This window comes from Oreochromis aureus, linkage group 23 (assembly GCF_013358895.1).
Source record: "Oreochromis aureus strain Israel breed Guangdong linkage group 23, ZZ_aureus, whole genome shotgun sequence".
NCBI lineage: Eukaryota > Metazoa > Chordata > Actinopteri > Cichliformes > Cichlidae > Oreochromis > Oreochromis aureus.
The window spans coordinates 44,360,682-44,382,473 of NC_052963.1; the positions used below are offsets into that span (position 1 = coordinate 44,360,682).

The 21,792-nt window shown below is 43.8% G+C and overlaps 1 protein-coding gene across 5 annotated transcripts in view; it reads right to left on the reverse strand.

The window, feature by feature from the left end:
• Positions 1-21,792, reverse strand: part of osbpl9 (oxysterol binding protein-like 9) — a 37,649-nt gene that overhangs the window by 7,403 nt on the left and 8,454 nt on the right. For 3 of the 5 annotated variants that reach the window (XM_031743405.2, XM_039607014.1, XM_039607013.1), the window contains exons 4-12: positions 20,231-20,309; positions 12,695-12,771; positions 9,063-9,158; positions 8,622-8,669; positions 7,101-7,130; positions 6,956-7,006; positions 6,415-6,453; positions 1,805-1,895; positions 1,019-1,123 (exon numbers count right to left, since the gene is read on the reverse strand). In XM_031743405.2, coding sequence (XP_031599265.1) covers positions 1,019-1,123; positions 1,805-1,895; positions 6,415-6,453; positions 6,956-7,006; positions 7,101-7,130; positions 8,622-8,669; positions 9,063-9,158; positions 12,695-12,771; positions 20,231-20,309 — 616 coding nt within the window. Of the gene's footprint in view, positions 1-1,018; positions 1,124-1,804; positions 1,896-6,414; positions 6,454-6,955; positions 7,007-7,100; positions 7,131-8,621; positions 8,670-9,062; positions 9,159-11,276; positions 11,652-12,694; positions 12,772-20,230; positions 20,310-21,792 lie in introns of those variants that run through there. The other 2 variants (XM_039607015.1, XM_031743407.2) reach the window with 2 other exon arrangements.

Here is a 21,792-nt window from a genome sequence, read left to right on the forward strand (position 1 = left end):
TTTCACTACTCAGCTTAAACATGATACATAAGTCACTTAGATAACTTAAAATGTTATTGTTTGGCTTTTTTCAGTGTTTTATTTGTTCCTGAGTAAATTGGTTTGGCTGAGATTAAAGTTAGTTTGCACACAGCTGAATAAACAGAAAACTGATTAAACAGAAGTGTGAGAATGTCGAGTTTACTCCAGTGTCCTGTTATATTTTAGATAGCAAAGAGCAGACGGCCGAGTTTACTAAACTCCACAATCTGCAAATTTCATTAAAAGTTTAATCAACTATCATCTGCTCTTTATTTTTAGTTAGCACAGACCTTAAACACTTAAAGCTGTAAGCTAATGATAGTTATATAAGAGCAGACGCATGCTGGTGCAATAAGCTACGTTTTACGCCCAATGGATGCCTAATCGCAAAAATAATCGATGACTAGTTGACTATCAAAATAATCGTTTGTGGCAGCTCTACTACAAATAGACAAAGACGGTGCTAAATGTCATTTAAAGTAATTGTTTGAAGGTCAAGAATGAAATGAAAAAAAGTATCTTTTTTGGCCACTTGGGGGCAGTGGCATCAAATTATGTAAACACATTTCACCCCAATCACCTTCTTATATCTGCTATTACATGTCCATGCAACTGTACTGTGACTGTAGTCCAACATGACGGCATCATAACAAGTGATTTAAATAAAACCCATCAGGGGCCTAAGATGTATCTGTATACAAAGAGTCTGAGTATGAGATTTTGAACTTTTAATCAAACAGCTCAAATCAACAGCTCGTCAGTATCATATCTGGTTTCCCTGTGGTTACCATCTCCTCAGGGAAGTATCCGACTAATCAGCTGTTCCACATTCCTCCGTTCAGTAGCCGATTACTGTTTGCCATTAAAAAAGGTTGTGTGCAGTTTACAGATCACACAGCTACTACAACAACAACAATTTTCAATAATTTCAATAATATATAGCCATTTCAGCATTTCACAAAAATTAGTCCAGTTCATGACATTGAATTGAATTCACCTGTGCTGTTGGGAGTTGGGGTCTGCAGACTGCCCATCACTGTGACGACGGGACCAACAGGTAACGTGGAGGGTCGTTGGTCTGATTTGCACACCTGAGACGCGTCTTTATCAAACGAAGAGAAAGCAGAGTTAGGAGCGAAGCCTCGAAACGAAGCATCTCATGCCACGTGGCAGGACGCTGCAGACAGAAGCTTCATCTGTGAGCGGGGATTACACCGTCTATTATAAGAGACCAAAATTAGAACAGCCTACTTTGCACTGATGATTTTTATAGCCTTTTTTTTAGTCTAGTCATGGTCATCTGACTAAAATAGCCAAAGATTTAGTCAGAGTTTAGTCAAGACGTGAGTATTCTTATTGACTGGATGAACGATATTACCCACAAAACAGGAATCTGCTTCAACACAAATCCTTAATTTAAAAGAAGAAATAGAAGAGCGGGAATAATGTTGCTAAACCCTGCTGATGATTTTTAAAGGTGTACCTTCAAACACTGAGAGAATATTAAGAATATTTATCAACGCTGGTGATGGTGCTGTCATACTAGAACATGTTTCCAGTTGCAGCTGAAACATAATTTCAAATGTCATCTAAGGACAGAACATTGACAGATTTGACACATTTCTCCAACGGTTCTGCGATTACACTCCCAACCACAGGAGGAGCTGGTGGCACCTTTAAGTGTATAACACAAACAACCTCTCAGGATGATGTCTCAACACATTAAGTGACAGCTGTTACTTTTAAATGTCTGACACGTGTTGAGGAGGCGGATGTCTTGTACCTGGGGGTAGTGTTGTCTGTGTTGGCATTGTGTTCACTGCTGGAGTGTCCAGAGGGGGCTGGTAGATCCCATCCACTGGGTTGATGGTGCTCTGGAGGAAAAAAACCAAACAAACACAACAATGCCCTTTACAACAAAAACTGAGTGCCTCACACTGACATCAGACCTTTGCTGCAACAATCACACACCCAGACCACTGCCTGCTTACTGGTTTAGAAAAGACTCAATCGAAAGCAGTTTGGCTTTTAGTTTAGAAACAGTCCTAGTCTGGCTACTGCAATAATCCACCTGTTCCTTTATCCTCTCAAACCCAGACATCAGAGGGGAACACTATGACCTGATCATACCTCGGTGCACCTATGTGAAGAGCGAACTAGAACAATGCATCATCCAGCCGGCGCAGATCAATTTCCTCGCACTCAATTTCCTGGAAAGAGTGGCGTTACCAAGCTTAATTAATGCAATCAATATGAAACCAACAACACGCTTTGAAATGCAAACGCTAGGAGTAGCTTTACACAACTGCTAACGTTGACTCTTGAACTCTGAGCAGCCTGTTTCTTCTTTAAAAAGGACTGGGGGGGCCGGGGGGGTTAATAAACACTACAGTAGGTAATCATTTGCAGAGGCCTGCCTTGATCCGAGGCAAACGCTGCATGCATATAAACAGCAGCCTGATGACACGATGTAATGTGGTCACAGCCCCCAACGACCCATCTGACAGGAACACCAGCAACCACACGAGATAAACCAAAAACATCTCGACCCTCGTTCCCCAACAGCTTACCGCCAGGAAACAACATTTAGTGACATTATTGCTCAAACCTGACCTGCAGTTTCTGACTTTTACACCTTTTCTCTATTTTGAGATCATCTGAGCTCAACAGGAACACAGTGACATCGAGATTAGGCTGAGCTGTGACGTGAGGTATTTACTGAACTGAGTTCTAGGAATAAATCTGACCTTGTTTTTCTCTGTTTATAGGTCAAGATAACTGCCAATAACCCATTATCTAAACGCTAAACAAAAAAGATACGATCAGAGGTCAAGGATCTGCTCTCCCGTTCACACTTTTCCCCTCCCATCTCCAGACTTCCTGCGTCTGTTCTGTTCTTTCTTCTAATGGTTCCAATGTCCACATGCCTTCATAAAAGTAACTCGAGGGCTTCTAATTAGATCCAATTAAAGACATATACTGACCAGCCTATGGCTGTGCAAGCAGGACATGAGGAAAAAAAAGCACGTGAAGAAAAGAGCAAGATCATCAAAAAAAAGCTAAAAGGGCTTTAAACTCTGTAATGATCAATAACCTCTCTACCCCCCCAAGTGAATGCAATATTAATGCAACGAGCAGCTCTCACAGCAGAGCAACCCCTCAGCCACCCATAGCACATAAATTATTTTGACAGATAACTACTGAACATGCTTCTCGTGAGCTTGGTTTAAATGATTCTTGCACTTTGCAACAATTCCCCAGGCAGTGCAGTTTGACAGGGTCAAATGTGCTGCTGACGCCTCGAGCATGTTAAACAAAGGCCTACGGTGCATGCATCACTGCTATGCAGGCACAGTGACAGACATTCAGCAGAGGTACGATTAGGGGAAAGCCTATGGCATACAAACATGGCACGTGCAGGTATATGCATAGGCAGAGCTTTCGCGGTGCTATTTATACTACATAATACTGTACTTAATGATAACAGATTAAGCCAGCTGTAAGATCAATGCAGTCCTATGAGCTAACGGGCTTACGTGGAGGTCTTGCTTAAAGTGGGAGGTTGTGTTGTATTAAACGATCTACAAACACTTCTCAATCCCTTGCTTTTTCCAAAGATTGATAGCCTTCTTTTCATTTAGCTACAGGTTTCTGTTTATCCCTGAGTCAGTGTTTTCTTTTGCTCTTTAGGCCTCACTTTTCTGCCTCGTCCACCTTCTGTTGTCCTGTCTCCTCTGGGTGCAAGTGTGATTCTGCAGTTGCCCAAATATATGCGCCATTTTCATGATACAGTCAGACTGATTGATAAAAATCCCTTTATATTTATAAACCAGAGAAATAAGAACAACATGGACATGTGTCTGTAGGTTGTCAGTCATCCACGTCACAGTAGTCTAAAGAAAGCGATTTGGACTCGGAGAGTTCCACGATTTAAAGCTGTCCATGTCCGCTGTGAACGACCATCTTTGAACAGAGGGTTGGCTTACGACACCAAATGTCTGCCATCAACAATGCACCCCGAGATTGCCTCTCTGGCACCTCAACCCACACTCACATCTGAAAACCTAAAGGTCACATGACAGGATGAGGCAAAGTCTCAGAGCGGTTTAACCCAAAACGTCTGGTGGTAATGACCTATGTCTTTATTCACAGTTGGCTCAGGCACACGGTGGATCAAACCCCTCTTAAACATTGATGTGTTTAAAAAGGGCAATGTGACCCATCTGTTGCTCTTAACGTAGTGATATCCACCTTCAGTTTATTCATTTTATTTATTTTGCAGGTCAACGTACAGCACATACATACAGTAGCAGACTAACAGCTAAAAGCCAACTTTGAGCTCTAATAAAACCTGCGCAGCACAGACTGGATGAGGGTCGGGGTTATGTAGCGTCAGCTCTCATTGTGGCTGAGAGGAAAGTCAGATACTCTGGAGAGCTTCTCTCAGTCACCCTTGCTCACACAGCAGTGAACGACTGAACCTGCCATCAGCCATAATTAGTAGTCATTAGTATACATGAGACACAAACTGGTATTAGGTCATAACAACTGGGTCATGGTTTATTTCTATTTAAGGTCTGGTCATTTTTAGAGCTGTTTTATTTTGAAAAACGGTTAACAGGAAGTCTTACTGCTTAAAGCTTTAGTGGTTCAAAACGTGCATAAATCCTGTTGTGGCCTTCAACACGAATATCTGCAGAAGTCTAGGAGTGCTTTCGGCACGGCTTTCCAGCTATTAGTGCTCAGTGGTTCAATAAGCAGGCAGTGTGAGAATGACCAATCAATGGTGACTTGATTCCTCTAATTAGTAAGTGAAGTGATGGGCAACACTCGCATACGCAGGCATGCGATCACACGTGTGTCCCATGTGCACTTACACTAGTGCATCTCAGAACACCGAGTATTATGTAAAGGTTTATTTTTCAAAATTTAATTCAAAGAGATAAACTTTCATATATTCTGTAAAAGCGAAGTGAGATATTTCAGGCCTTTATATACCTTTTAAAAGATATAAAAAGCCAAAAATTCCAGTATGTCAAATTATTAGAACGCCTCCTCAGATCAAACAAAAAAGGATCTCCGTGTGCCCGACTTCACACTACACTGAACATCATCTGTATTTTTGGGTCAGGGGTGTCTCCCATTCCTCTTGAACAATGATAGAGGCCCTCTTGTCCACAGTGTGGATAAAACACAGTGGATCAACCACCGCTAACACCAGCAGACGACACGGCACCCTAAAATCATCACAGAACGTAGACGCCGGATTTCCTTCCTGGACTTTTGGACTTCATTTCTAGCTTTTTTCCTCTCCACCATCAACCTTCAACATGTCTGTTTTTTATAACGTGACCATAGCAAAGAAAAAAAAAGGGAAAAGGAAAATAAACTGACTTTGTTAATTAATAAAACTCACTGGGAAGTCTGGGCAATGAGCTAAACTTACACTTTACAATACGAGCCCACAGAGTTGTGCTAATCAGTTTCTTTCAGCAGCATTTCTCCATCGTGTGGAAAAACGACCCACTGTTACCACTGCACTTCTTTTCCTTATATTGCGATATCTCTGGGATTAAATGTACAGCAGCAGAAAGGGGAATTTTCCTGGTCTGGCCCACTTAAGATTAAAGCAGCTGTATATGGTCCATGTGATATATGGCTTGGAATTAGAGACGCGACGGTCTTACCTAAAGACATCTGTGTGTGGACGCTCCACGCTCTCCACTTTTCCTGACAATCCACTCATGGATCAGGTAATTGCTACAGCTTGTGCAATTTTTCCTACCACACTTTCCATTAACGTGCTTCAAAACAGCGTTCCTAAACTCGATCTTCATCTGGACAACTGTCGAGTCAGCGTTCTTCCCAACAACTGTGGTTACTGAACTAAGAATGAAGAGTAATTTACTCACACTGAAAATGAAATACTTCAATAATTTGAGGAACTGAATTTCAGATTTTCGTGAGTTAAAGGCCATCATCATCATCAAAATAAAATAATAACACTTATTTACATGAATGTTTACCTTTTTGAATAAAGTGATAAAAACAAACTTTTCACAATACTTGACCTTTTTGAGATGCACTAGTATACACTCTACAACAATGTGCATTTTGTGTAGCACCATTTGCACATATACATTTCATGTCTTCATGAAGGAAAGAATAGTTACAAAATAAATCAATATTAGATTTTAGAGGAAAATATTGACTTAATTAAGAAGAAGGCAGCGGGAGACATGAAGGAAAGCTTAGATCCAAATTAGATTGCATGCATTAAACAGGTCTGGTACATCTGCTTGTCTAATAGGAGAGAGTCTATTAAGCGTGAAAAGAAAGTTAGCAGTTTGTTTGATTTCGACTTTTGTCATGGACAGAAAGGGTCAAACTTACTAGAAGTCCGTTTGCGTGTTGCTGTTCGTTACTTTGGTCCTTAAAATTTTAAGAAGACAGTGTTAGACTCATTGTGACGAAGGTTCAAGAGTCATTTCATAAAAGCATCCCGAGCATCTGCCGTGGTGCGGTGCAAACGAGGCCTCTCGCGTGGAGCTCCAAAACTTTCCCCAAGTTGCCACATACAGCGATCCTTTCATCACACGGTCAAATCCAGACTTGCCACTTCTTTCAGTAGTAAAAATGACAGGATTCCACTATCGTGTGAAATAATCCACATGTGTGTTTTTTGTTTTCCCTTATCAAACAGCTAATGAAGCAGAAACGATTGCTCCACTTCCTTTCAGAAAGCCGAATAGAAAGTGTGATGAAACGAACACTGGGCGACACCCTCACCAACCACCGACCCAGATAGCAACTGTAAGCAGGGAACTAGCCCAGGGATGCGAGGTAACACACAGTGCACACTCACGTGGTTTCACAAGAACAATGGTTATGAAGAAATGACTAACTGCAGAGAGCGGACTCGTGCTGTGCTTACCTTGGCAATCTGCAGCAGTACAATACAGTGCTTGATGGACTCTACCATACTCTGAAAGGGAAAAAAAAATCAGAGAGCAATTAATTAGGTAGGAAGTGACTTCTAAAGCCAACAGGAAGGAAAATGTGCTCATTCTCTGACTTACACAAGTAGTCTCCTTCAAATGTTCAATTTTCTGTCGAAAGAACAGAAAGAAGTAAAAACGAGGTTAAAGAGCAGAAATACTGAAGCGAGCAATGACGCCTGACTGGCTTCAGCTGGGGCTTGAAACTCCAGCTGTGAAAGGTTTGATGAAGTCGGCACGAGCAACAAGGTAAAGTGACCAAAAGCTGGTGTTAAACTCAAAGAGGAAGTGGACAGATAACACCAGAGGCTAGTGAGACGCCCTGAAGGTTAAACTCGTCCAACAAAAGCGTTTACACCTCTAATCTTCAAACATTAAGATTGGGCGATCGTGGCTCAAGAGTCGGCCGTTCGTCTTGTAATCGGAAGGTTGCCGGTTCGAGCCCCGGCTTGGACAGTCTCGGTCGTTGTGTCCTTGGGCAAGACACTTCACCCGTTGCCTACTGGTGGTGGTCAGAGGGCCCGGTGGCGCCAGTTTCCGGCAGCCTCGCCTCTGTCAGTGCGCCCCAGGGCAGCTGTGGCTACAATGTAGCTGCCATCACCAGTGTGTGAATGGGTGGATGACTGGATGTGTAAAGCGCTTTGGGGTCCTTAGGGACTAGAAAAGCGCTATGCAAATACAGAAGATCTGCTCTGAGATCTGACCGGGCCTGAGAGGAGCTACAGAAAAAGGAAGAATAAACTATCAATTGTAGTTTGAACAATGGTCCCTTGATTACATTTTGTACTTTTTAAATTGTCCGTTAGCCCGTTAAGTGACTGAGAAAATGAACCAGAAACTCAAAAACTGAACTGCTGACTCGATCAGCCTTACAGTCTGCAGCAGCTCGGTCCAATCAGACCCCAAAACTGGTCCAAGCTGAGGGCAACGTATGGTGTGAGTAGAGGTGGTGGTAAGTTTTGGTAAGCTAAAAGAAGCTGAAACTTAAAGCAACACTGGAGAACAGAAGGGTCCTTTGTCAGGACCCTGAACCACATGTTGGTCAGGTAATAAAGTTGTTCTTCATACCGAGTACTGTTGGAGCTTCAACGTCTTTAGACTAATGATCTTCTTTATGCATCTTTCCCCCATAAAGACTACATCTGATGACGTCTCCTGTACCATTAATGAGTTCTGACACCTCAGCATTCATAAACAAAGATGTGGTTTGATGACTATTAGAGGAGTTTCTGGGGTTTTCCAAGGGTAGCTGGATAGGCAGAGACTTCTAATGCACATCCAGTCATTTTGGACTCTAAGCAGGCCTGAAATAAAGCTGAAACCACTCAGTTAAGGAAAGCGCTAAAAGGGTTACTCCCTGAAGGATTAATTTTTATTCTTCATGACTGAATAAATAAATATCAAGGGGACTGAACTTTAGCTTTTGAAATAAGAGGATCACTTCTGAAATCACTGGTGCTTTAAACCAGTTTGGAACAGAAATATCTGCGATACACTGACAGCTATCAGTTTTCGCCCCCTGCTCCTTTGTTAGCAGCGACTGTAATGACGCTGGACCGGAGAGGCGAGACGCGAGAGCAGAGCTGCGCTGCTGGTACTCACTCTGCGTGATTCATCCTCTTTGCAGTCCTTGATCTTCTCATCAAACAGCTGTGTGGACAAGAGATGAAAGAAAGGTTAAAAAACAGAAACATGGAATAAGAGCTATTCCACTGTCAGATGAGTGCCTCTGTGTAGAGATGACACAGTGGAAAACTGAGAGCTTATCTAAGGAAGGACATGTTATGTGGTTTCCTTAAGATGCTGCGCTGGAGACAGTGTCTACTTTCTTTAAATACAGTTATCTGGTTTGTCACCATTCTACCACAAATCTAACTCACAAGAACTTCTGCTTTACTGAAAAGTAGACTCAGACGAGCAAGGTAATGCTCGCTGACACAGATTCAATCTATAAATATAGGATGAAAAACCACTGAAATCTACAACATCCATATCTACGTCACGGTGTAGTGTGCACCACACTGGATTTCCTTCGTGTCCTACCTTTAACTGATCAATCAGAATCTGTAGGTAGGCGTCAGCTTCAGCTAGCTTCTTGTCAAAGTCTTGAACACTAGGAACAAATCCCGTCTCAGCCTCCTAAAGACAAGGGAAGAAACACAGCTGAGCATCGGTGCAGTCCTCGACGCAGGTGTTGCAAAAGGTGTTTGCATATTCAAAGTAAAGCACAAAACCACAGCCCATAAATCCAGGGCCGTGTATTCACATATTTATCCGTTCATTTACCAAAAAACAAACAAACAAAGGGAAAAAAAGCCTCTCATATCCATCACCTCCTGGTCAGGTAGGCTTTATAAACTGTTACACAAAACGTTGGAGAGAAACATCAACAGTTCAGGAGAATTTTCCAGCAAAGTACCGTAGTGAGGGAGATATGAGTACTATTGTTTAAAGGCTCGTCTACATGAAAGGCCAGCAGGTCTGTCTGCTTGCCTGATGGAGGCCAACTCGTTTCAGGCTCTGAAACAAAACTGAAATCTGGACTCTCACGACCGGAGAGCATTCGGTTCCAGACAGAACGTAACGGGCTGAGGTGCACTCAAATTCATTGTTTGTTAATTAGCTTCCTTTAACGGACTTCACACGCACACACAAACACAGATAATTTAGTTACATAATACACATTAAAAGGTAATTACTAGACTATTGGCAGAACAGACGTGACCAGGCATCTGTCTGCCTGTCTGTGCTCACCCAACAAAGCACCCAGAACAATCCAGTAAGCTGTGACACAAAACCAAAAGACAGGAAAACAGGAGAAAAAAAAAAAAATTCACCCTCATTTAATCACCGAGGCTGTCAACAGCAAGGACACCGAGTCCCAGCGAACACACAATACCCGCCCTACGTCAAGCCAGCAGACTCAGGAGATGACTAACGGTGTGTGTCAATGCACTTTACTGCTTTACAGCAGTTACGTGGAAAAACGCACAATACCTCACCGTGGAACGGCGCTCTGTCAAAACGAAACAAATCCTGTCAAAAGTCAAACTCTTATCAAACCGTGGTGGATGTCACTGCTGCTTTGGAGCTGCCGCGTTGCAGAGTCCAGCTGTGTCGCGAGTTTGAGGTGTGTTTTCTTGCAGTCGAATGAGCTCTCATAGGAAAGTGAAGAAAAGCCATCAACACAAAGCCGGTCGCCGATCGCCGACGAGCTAAAGTTTAAGCTTTAGAAAAACATACTATACTCAGCAGCCATGAAGCTATGAAGTTAACAGGGCAAACTTCCTCAAAAGGATCAAAGGTGCTTGTTCAGCTTAAAGGGGCAAAATGTAGCTGTCTGCATGAAGGCCTGAGCAAAAAAAGAGAAAAGAAAAAAGAAAAAAGACTGTTACTGTGCGCCTCTGGGGGTTTTCACCCCAGACGGGCACAAATCTTGAAGAAACTTGCCTGATAACTCGCTACACTGGAAACATATAAGCGGGAGTATTATTCCAGTAAGGCATTGCATCATGATACTTTTCATGGGAAGCAATCAGCGACACGCAGCGAAACACAAGTCAGAGCGAAAATGTCTACAGGAAATAATTTCACAGTAAATTGTTACAAGACAGATTAGAGCTCAACCACCTGAGCCTCAACGTTTACTCTGCACTGGATGAAGACTCAAAGAACAGACGTGAACATGATAAAGACTTTAAATACACACTGAGAAAAACTCTACCTGCAAAACAGCCCGGTCCTCTATTACTACTGAGCAAATGTCCTGTTTTGACAACACACATGACACAGGGGAGTGTTTTTTCTTTCTTTTTATAACGTTTGAAGCAGAAAGTCAGAGGCAGGTGGTTGGTTTATAAACAGCCACTGTATGACCACACTGTAGTGCTCACTTCTGCCCTGTTCTGGAAATATTCCCAGACTTCCACTCCCACTCGTTTGCAGCGCACAGACTGTCCATCCCTGTGACACAGCAGCAGGGAGATTTTAGCGTAGCCTCCAGTGTTAAATTAAGGAAAAAAAACAAACCACCCACCCACACACACACACACACACACACACCCACACACACACACCAGACTTTACAAACAACACTGCCCTCGCACACTCCCCCCCCTCCCTGCCCTGTCTATTTGTCTTTCCACACAGTGTGACCCACTTTAAAAATGCTGCTGTCCCAGTGGCGCGCTGCAGCCGCTTAACTTCTCCTCGCTCTGGTGCAGCGGGGTTTTTGCCTGTCTGCGTGTTTTTACTTACTGGGTGCCGTGCTCCAATAGACATGCTGCAATAAGCCAGTACATCTCTCAGTCCATTTAGCAGAGCCCAAGGTCGCTTTCTCTTTCTCTGCCTCCGTTACTCTGTTTTCCCCACAGCTACAAACCGCCAGCTCTGCTGAAATTACATTCTTTCTTTCTCCCTCCTCCTCCTCCTCCTCCTTCAGCACCACAGAGAAACACAAAACAATTTCCTCCTTTTGCTCTCCACTGCGGTGTGCCAACGTAAACCCTAGCAGCCTTCAGACTGTTAGCGGGGCTTCAGCAGCAGTTATCAGCTAAGCGTTTGGTCTGAGCCGAGTTAATCCAGGACCCTCCCCTGACAGGAAAGCCACACTTCCTCTCGCACAGGCAGACGAAAACACGCAAACCAACAGCAAGCGCTGAGAAGCACGAGCATCAACAGCCACGAGGATTGGCTGAGACAGCCGAGGCAGATGTTTGGCCGATCGAGCAACCGGGTCTTGGATTGGGTAGCGCTGGGTCATATGATGCTTCGACAGCAACGCTGCATAGGTGTGCGCATGTATGTGTGTGTCCGTACCGAGCACGCAGGCACACGCGTAGCACTTCAAACGGATTTGCCACCAAAGGGAGAGATTAGAGGGCGAGCAGAATAAGAAAGGTGGGAGGGAGAACAAATACTAAGCTTGGTTATGAGGATGAAGAGAAGAGAAGCGATAAGGAGGAAGAAGTGTATCTGGATGAGGATGGGAGGGAGCATAGCGGAAGGTTTGTTTTGAGGGAGGAGAGCAGGAAAAGAGGTTGAGCAGAGAAAACAACTGCAGGGCAGGGGAAGCAATTTCTACACTCATAAAAACAGATATAAACACCGGTGGGACAAAAATGGCAGCAAGCAGGTCAGCAGCTGAGCAGACTTTCCATTAAACTTAAAAGCCTGCTCCTAAAACCGGTCCAAACTGGCCACGTATTTCCAAACATCCTCAGCCTACGATGACGCAAATGTCAGCACTTTTCCCTTTAATACAGACGTGAATTATCATTCGGCTCGGCTCTCCTGAGGAAAAAACAGATACAAGCAATACACGAAAAGCTTAAAGTGCTGATAACCTGACATGCAAAGGCCATTCAAATCATCACGAGTGTCGGGGTATAGTTTATGCAAATACAGACTGCGTGAAGTGCGAAAAACAATCTCGCAGTGAAAGCTCTGATATTATTTTCATGGCAGGGTTTTCGTTTACCTCTTTATCTAAACCAGGATCATCTTCAGGTATCACAAAGAGCGGCACGTTCGATTCCGGAAATATAAACTGTGTGACGGGAATTTGTATAAATGGCATGCAAACACCAGAGGATCCACACAGCAAACAACTCCTCTGTTCACTGCAGAGGATTAGACACAAAGACACACATCCAAAGAAGCGCTTGGTTTCATACCCGGAGTTGGAGGGTGTGCCGGAGGATAGTTCCCTCTAAGGCGTGGATCCACTTCTCCCGCTCGTCTGCATCTCGGGCTGAGGACAGAAACACAGAGACACACCCAGTGAGCCACGTTTTCCATCTGACACCATCTGCAGCCCATTTAAAGAAAAAAAGTAATGACAGCACTAAAATGACATGAGTACTGGTGACACAGTGAAGGACACTGAATATTCACCTAGAAAGTTTCATTGAAAACATGTTTACAAAAGGCGTTAGGTTCATTTCTCTCATGTCATTCGGTGACAGCAACCAAGAGATATTCTGCTCATCTGCTCCCCCGTGCCATACATATGAGAGCTGTACCAATCCTTAACCAAATTCATGCCGCCCAAAATGTCAAACTTTTCCTTGTAATCAGAGTATTCATCAGAGCTTGTAGGTCTGTGTCTAAATTGCATTAACATAAATGTCAATAAAGCCTCTTTGAATTTGAATGAATCTTTATGCATGTTTGAGCCTTCCACTGAATATAATGGAACTAAATGGGACTTTATGCTCACAGTACCAATAAAATAAATATGTAAAAAAGTCTGTCTCTCTGGAAATCATGACCTGGTTTGCCCAAACCTACTAACCTCGTGGTGCGCGGTTTCATAGAGGAACTACACCCACTAAATGTATCACAGTTCAGAAGGAAGTGTGCAACTACATGAGACTCAACAACAAAAGGTGCACAGTTTTTCTCTCCTTTGAGTGAGCCAGTCAGAGTTTTTAAAAGTATTTTATTGGTGTTTGAGAACTATAAAGTGAATTCAGTTCAATTTTATTTACACAGCGCCAAATCACAACGACAGTTGCCTCAAGCTCGCTTCATTTTATAAGGTAAAGACCCTACAGCGATAGAGACAAAACAAAGAATACCCAAACAATATGACCCCGAATGAGCGAGCGCTTTAGTGACAGTGGGAAGGAAAAACTCCCTTTTAACAGGAAGAAACCTCCGGCAGACCCAGGCTCAGGGCGGGGCGGCCTCCTGCCACGCCACCTTCATCATTGACAGGCAGCTCTCAGCTCCATTGGATCAAATAACAAAGATGGATAAGCAGGCAGGAGTCTGACAGACATACATTAAAACTGAAGCTTTTTAAATACGCTTCACTATATTTAACCCACACAGACATAAAATCTTTGTCTGCATGATCGTAACGGCTGAATCAATACCAAAAAAGTGACCAACTTTTATGAGAATTGTAAAAATGAGAATTACAGCTCGTTTCCTGCGCAGTCACAGTACTGATTCTCATCTTCGTGTGAAGTAGAGCAGAGTGAGGCTGCACCCTCAGAGCAAAGACAGAGGACACAATAGACGGCCAGCGACATTAACCAATGACCCAGAACAGGCTCTGGCACATGCAGCACACACTGCAAATGGCTCCTGGATGCTTTTTCTTGCCACTGGCATACGTAATATTGTGTTTTCCTGCCAAGACATGGAATGAACTCAAGTGGATGTGTGCTAAAGCTGTACAGCACTGTGCCAACGTCTTTGAGCCAATCTGTTTATTTTTCGCTAAGAAAATGGGAAATAGGTTCAGAAATCTATTGAAACATGTGTAAACATTTATGAAACTACAGTATAGAAGGCAAAAAACAAACCAAAACAGAGTTTATACAACAGGAATATTTCTCCAGGACATTCAAGCTTTTGGCTGCCTTTTGTGGATTTCTGAGGCTCTGAGGAGACCGATCTCTGGCTGATAGTGTTTTTCTATCCAGGTAAGCTTTCACTGCACTGGGAGAGTGTTTGGGATCATTGTCATGCTGAAAAACAGAGCTGCAGCCAGACAGATGCTTTCCATGTGTTACTGCATCCAAAAGTCCTCAATACCCCTACCATTACAGATCGCTACAGACACAAATTTGGATTCACGGCTCTAGTCGACCTGTTGCCAACGATTTTGAGTCCAGTTTCTGTGCAATCTTCAGATTGTCTTCTTGACACCCACAGAGAGACTTCAGCAAACAGTAGATGGGTCAGATGCTTCTCTCAGGTCCTGTGTCAGGTGTTTGCTGGAGTTTGTTTCTAAAGGACAGGACTTTCTGTTCGTCTGCTGCAGACAGGTTTTTAGTGCTGCACTTCATTTATTTTTAAGGACACACTGCACATCATGCTGAGATATGCCAAGTTTCCACACAAACCTCTTTGGGAATCCCCTTGTTGGTGGAAAAATACAGTTTTTCGTGCCTGGCAAAATGTCTCATCTTTAGCATTATTTCTAGACTCGGCTAAAGATCCAATCTTTATAAATAAAGATACAAAATAAAATTAGCTTTTGCTAACTTGTGTATTATATGCAGACAAAACACCGACCTATGAATCATTTGAACCATTAAAAAAAAAAAAAAAAAAAAAAAAAAAGCACCAGTCATAACTGGCTTAAAACAAAAACCAAAAACAGAAATTTGCTGAAAAAGCTCAGGCACACAGACTGGACTGAAAAAGCAGCTAATGTCTAATGTTCCAGGTGAGGACAGTAATCAATATAGTCTCCAATAAATCTCCAAAAGCTGTTAACAAAGAACTAAATATGTCCTTGAATTAGCTCCCAAACTCCATCCTGTGTAAGAGTCATCTTTCATTGAGCTGGAAACAAGACAGAACAGCAGATGACGGTCTGCGCTCGTGGGCAGGCTAAGGAGCGCTACAACAGAAAAGCTTTTAAAGACATTAAACGGCAGCCGAGGCTCAGGCCAATCCACTCAGACAGCACCTCACTGCCCTCTCGGTTTCCGACTCTCCGGGGGAACAGATCTGCTGCAGCTGATGTCGTTCAGCTCTACTCACGATGGCCAGGCCATTCAAGAAAAACTAATACAGGAACTGTGTCACAAGTCCAATCTTTGTCCTAGTTAGTGATTCACATCTGGAGCCGTGATTTGCTTTGCCAAGGAGGTGTGAGCACATTATTCATCCACCTGACAGGAACCTACTTTGTTAATACTCCACCAACAATCACGTTTTGTAGAATTTAAACACGTGACACAGAAAGGGAGCACGCAAATGCTCGATAAACAATCTTTAACCTGCAAGCTCCCCAGTACAATATCTGCGTTATTCCCATTTGTGTCCAGGCGAGAAAAGAGCAGGTAATCGTCCAGTGAATTAACAATGAGCGAGCGAGCATCATGTGTCCTTTCTCCTGCACGCTCTGCTCAGGAGCAGCCTCCTGCTGCGAGACGCATGTGAGGGGAGGACATTTCAGACAATGACCCGACCTCATTCTCAACATTGTCCAGAAATTTTGGGAAAAAACCAAAAAGACAAAATTGAATATGCAAATGTTTTCAGTGAATGTTAGCAGCATCTATAGCATGTGTTTAAATTCATATCCTTAAATAAAATAAAGATACTAATTGAGGAAATTTGGGGATTCCAGTCGTGTCGTTTTGCAGTATCGTCAAGTTTAACTGAACAAAAGGGACAAAAGTCTGAAAGTTAAATGCTTTGTCCACAAATCTGCCATTAAACCCACTCTTAAAGTTTTACGATGCCGTTTCCACCCTGAATAAATGAAACAGTCTGACAGCTCAGCTGCTGCTGTCACAACACAGCAAAGTGTGCAGACCAAACCTGTACTGAAAGCTGGGCAATGGCAGCAAGGCACAGCAGGCACATACAGGAGGGACCGCACCTCACACCAGTGAGCTTCAGGTCATCCACTCACACGCGCTGCAAATATTATATGAAAACCCACAAACTTACCCACACAGAACAGAAATAACTGCAAAATCCAACGTCTAAAAATAAGATCTCTAAATGCTGCGGCCAAATAAAGAAGAGTTTCCACGTATGTAGCAGCGGTGCACAGTTCCACACTCACAGCGGAGATCACCTCACATCCAGCAAAAGGAACTGATACTAAAACATATTTACAAAGGAGCGTATGTGTTGGTAGAATTTTCCACAGGACACAGCTCCTCTCACGAACGCTACACTACCTGCTAGGATCGACCGATGTGTACCGGAGAGACAAAGGGAAAAGTTGGGAAAACAGAAAAAAGGAAAATAGATGAATTAAATAATATGATTCATTTGCTGTCACACATTATTTTTCCCTCACTTTATCCTTCAAAATTCAAGGAAAATCTTTGCAAGAGTATTTACAGTATCTTGCTGATTGCACAACATCATTATATCACTGTAACTGTGTTTTTCAATTAATCCCTCCCCACATGCACCGAGCAGCTGCTGAATGGTTGTGTATTTGACTCTCCGGGGATGTGGCCAACTTTCATGAACAAGTCATGTGAACGCTCACAACGCTCACACCGTGGTTTCCACACTATTTTTAAGCTTGATTCTTATGGTTTTAACCTTTTTTCCTTATCTAACAATTAGGAAAGAACTGGATGTGCAAGGATTTTGTGCTGAACCCAAAATAACAACACTTACGTTGTGCTTTAAAGCGACCAGGATAATGGTATGCTATCCACATGAACAACTGTAAAAGAAGCAATTCTGTGACTTGATGAATCCGACTCTGTAGACCGGAAAAGCGCTCCGGCTGAGTATACAAACAAAGCTACGGACAGTTACAGTCACCTAGACCGTAAACAATGCCATTCACAGACAAGCAAACACACAACAGATGGTGCATGTACAGTTACAACCAACACACTCAGACAAATATCACGTCCAGACAAATTGGTATAAATTCATGAAGTTAACAGTTTTGTACTTTTAACCCAAGGATTTCATGTTAAACCATCAGTGACGTCTGTTTATGACGCTCAGCCCTTCTTCATTATGCTGATGCTCCTTTTTTCCTGTGTTAATTATTCAACCCACTTCTGTCTCCTCCTGCCATCGTCAGACATGCTATGAAACGTCTGGTGACATGACTGAGCAAGAAGGCTGATGCTAGACTACAAGCTGTCAATACTCTGACCCTGTAGCTCCCCCGGCGTGGGGCAGAAACCACTCTGAATGGTTACTTAATCGAAGGTGGATTGGTGGGAAAGTACTTTGCTCACTTAACGAAGATTAGAAGAAGATAAGTGTTGACTTGGGTTGGCGACTTTTCAACCTGACACAAACGCCGGTTTCATTCCTGAAATAACAGAGAGGTTGAAATGAAGATAAAGCTGTGAAAACACATATAACAAAAGGACAGAGCTGACAGTGCAGGTGATGCTGAGGTGAGGGAGGGCCCAGGAGAGAGAGGACAAGACGAAGAGCACACAGAGGTCTCTCATCCCGGACTTGTGCTGCCCGACGGGGAGAGAGAAGACGACAGATAGCTTTAGCAGATAACAGAAGGCCAGCAAAGAGCAAAGAGGGGAAATGAGGAAAAGGGCTCTCAGGCAGCTATGATGCACCGCCGGGGGAGAGAGGCTGATGAATAATGGATGTTTCTCTAAATAGAACGAGCACAGAGCCGCACTCAAGGCTAGCACAGTGGACTGTGAGCTCAGAACTATAATTTAACCTGTAATATGGACTGTGCCGTACCAGAAAGCAGCGTGCTTCAGTGCTTAGAAATGAGCAGTTTTTACTGCAGGGATAAAAGGAAAAGCATCAGTCTAATATAAGTTCTAATCACAGTTTATCGCTCGTTTCTTTACACCAGCGCAACATCCATGACCACGAAACGGTGTAAGCTTTAGTCTGTGCCCACACACCGGCCCATTCAGATGATGCTGCCAGTCCTGTGAGACCGACTGCACAACACTCTTACTCCAGGATCGTTTTACAGCAACACAGAAACTAGTCCTGCCCGACATCCTCTTGATATCTCAGCTAACAGCTGATGCATCCAGAATCTCATGTTCAGTGCTAATTTTTGCTCGTCCTGCCAGCGGAGATACACGAGACAGTTCAGTCCTCCGCTGGGTATTCGGAGAGCAGATGTGTCTTGCGTCGACTTTTCATTGTTTTCACTCAAACAAAAAGACGACCGTGGGAGTCGCATCCTCTCGCGCGAGGAGTCGCTGCTTTCAAACAGACGGGTTTAACTTGAACAGCAGAAACCTTCGGTGTCTCTCTGTCACTAAACATGCAGAAATTAATTTCCCTCTCTGACTGATGATTGATTTGGCCTCATTAGAATATAATTTGCATAAACTGCTGCTGTTCTCCCTTTACTGACGTAAAAGCCTCACACACTCAGATAAAAATAAATGCAACGTAAATATAAATAAATGCATCTTAACTGACAAACATCATCTGCAGAAAAGCACCAGATTAAATAAAGACAATGACATTTGAGGCATTATTCACTGATGAACACATCCGCATGCGAGTTACTGTCCCGAGGGAGGAAAAACGACGTCTCCACAGCGAACCAGCAACACCAGTAACATCCCTTTCTAAAATAACACAGCGAGTTTGTGCAAACATCTGAGGACTGTGCATACGAGCGTCTCCTTGATGTTACCTCATCACGGACAGTGACTAAACAGTCGTAGTCTGAACTGTCCTTGAACCTCGACTGCAAACCTTTCTACCATGCACCACGGAGCGCGCTGCTCCACCCCGACCGTACATCCCAGAAGACAAACAGACGACGCCTCCTTGCGATCCTTTCGCCCGAGGCTGGCATGCATGCTGACGTCGTGGTTTTCTCCTTACCCTTGCGTTTGTAGAACCACAGCATACAGCTTCGGAACACAGACATAGGAGAGGGCATGGAGGAGGTGAGAAGGGCGGGGGGCCCATGGACTGTGGCTAGTGACCCTCAAGGAAGGAGGTGAAAGGGGATGCTGGTAGTGAAGTGTTTGGGGTTTAGGTGGTGGCGAAACAGACAAATGGACAAATGGAAGGACGGAATGAACCAAAGTTAGAGGAGGTTAGTTAAAGACCTGGCGGAGTGACAGGGTAAAAAAGGTGTCTGCGGTGTACTGAACAGGATGGGTCCCTGTCAAAAGGAGGAAGGGGCTGACAGGACGCGAGGGAGGGGGGCGATGCTGTAGGTGGGAGCCAATCCTGTCCCTACGGAGCGACTGGCTGCTAGAAAGCGAGCGACGGCAGCAGCGGTGCAGCGAAAGGCGAACAGCAGGAGCAGCAGCAAGAAGAGACCTGAGCTCAGCTCTGAGCTCAGCAGTATTCCCTTATTATTCCCAGCGGCTCAACTGCAGAGACACATAAGCAGCAATCTTCCTCTTCAGCCGCAGCGGAGAGGGCTGAAGGGAAAAAAAGTCTTAATTGCTTCTTCTGTTCCAAAGGAATCTGTTTAGCTCGCAGTGGAACAAATCTTGTTTACCGAAATATGTCAGTCCAACTTCAGAGCTCGAAGAGGAAGGGAGAAACGGCTCAGACGCATGCAGCATGCTTTGAGATTGTGTAGATGCCAGTGTGTGCGTGTCTCCTGGCAGTAGAGCAAACCAATCCAAGACGTTAAAAGGCAGGAAGGGGAGAGAGAGGGAGTGAGAGAGCAAATGGACAGCATGGCTGAATGGAAAGCATTCACAGAGGAGGACTGGCTGTGATGACTACATAGAGGAGAAGAGGGGGGCTGAAAGAGAGCAGAATTAACCGGGGGAACACCTCACCTTGGAAATGGAAAGTCTTCTGGTCCACAGTGATGGTGAATGTGCTGTCGTCCTCGTCATCGATGCCGATCACAGCTCCCTGAGCAGACAGAAAGAGAGAGAGAGAGAGAATGGGAAAAGCAGGCAGTCAGACAGGGACACGTCATACTCCACTTTCCACTTCGATCTTCATGCCCTCCACATGTCCCCAACTGGCTCTCATTTATTAACCCTAGTCATTTTCAGCAGCTCACCCTCTTCTCTTCAAAAGCTCAATTTCCTGTTGCCTCGTCATCTTTTTCCTCAAAAACATAAAATAAATCACCATCTCTCTCTCTCTCTCGCAGACACACAAAAATGAGTGCAGTCTTTTGGAACATGGTAGAGAAGAAGGGAGGGGAGGAGGTGGGATTTGGGAGAGTGAAGGAGGAGAAAGGCAGGGAAGGGTGGAGAGAGAGAAAAAGTACACCAGGGACCAGCAGCCAAAAAGGAAAAAAAAGGAACTGCAGAGAAACGGCCTGCTGGCTAGCTGGGGCATTAGCTCCTAGCAACAGAAACAGGGCGTGTGACTCAGAGATTACTTACACAGCAAATCTCTAGTAACAAAATATCAGGAACTGTAAGAGGTGGATATAACAGCTGTAAAATCTGTTTGTTGACCCCTTAAAAACTCTGTTTTTTACATTTTTTTTTTTAATACAACCTTTATAAAGTCTGTGCCACTGCTTTAAACTGAATTTCAGTGACACGTCTCTCTGTTCTGATGTACAGTACCTTGTGATGTGTTGTAAACCTGTAATATTACAGGTAAATTAAGAATAATTTGTCTTATATTAAAAACTAAACAGATAAAAAAAAACAGGTCACTGACAAGAGATTCATGTTTTTATACACGTGTCTGGAAATGCATAATGAAACAGATACAGACACCCAGCCCTTATCAAATGTGGCAGGTGATACCTGCTTGCCTAAGTGTAGCCAAACTGCATTGCATGCACTAGCCACTTTATTAGGTACACCTGTAATCAGCCAATTGCCAACAGCAGCTCAAAGCATTTGGTCGTGCAGATATGATCGAGGCAGCCTGCTGAAGTTCAAACCGAGCATCAAAATTAAAGAGGATTTAAGTGACTTTGAATGTGTCACAATTGTTGTTGCCAGATGGGCTGGTCTGAGTACTTCAGAAATTGCTGATCTGCTGGGACTTTCCCACACATCCATCTATAGCACAGGTGTCGAACTCCAGGCCTCGAGGGCCGGTGTCCTGCAGGTTTTAGATGAGTCCTTGATCCAACACAGCTGATTTAAATGGCTAAATGACCTCCTCAACATGTCTTGAACTTCTCCAGATGCCTGCTAATGAACTAACCATTTGATTCAGGTGTGTTGACCCAGGGTGAGATCTAAAACCTGCAGGACACCGGCCCTCGAGGCCTGGAGTTCATCACCCCTGATCTACAGACTTTACAGAGAATGGTCTGAAAAATAGAAAATGGATAAAAAGTATTTAGGAGAGTGTCTCTGATTGTCAAACAACAAACCATGAAAGAGATGGGCTACAGCAGCAGAGACCACACCAGGCG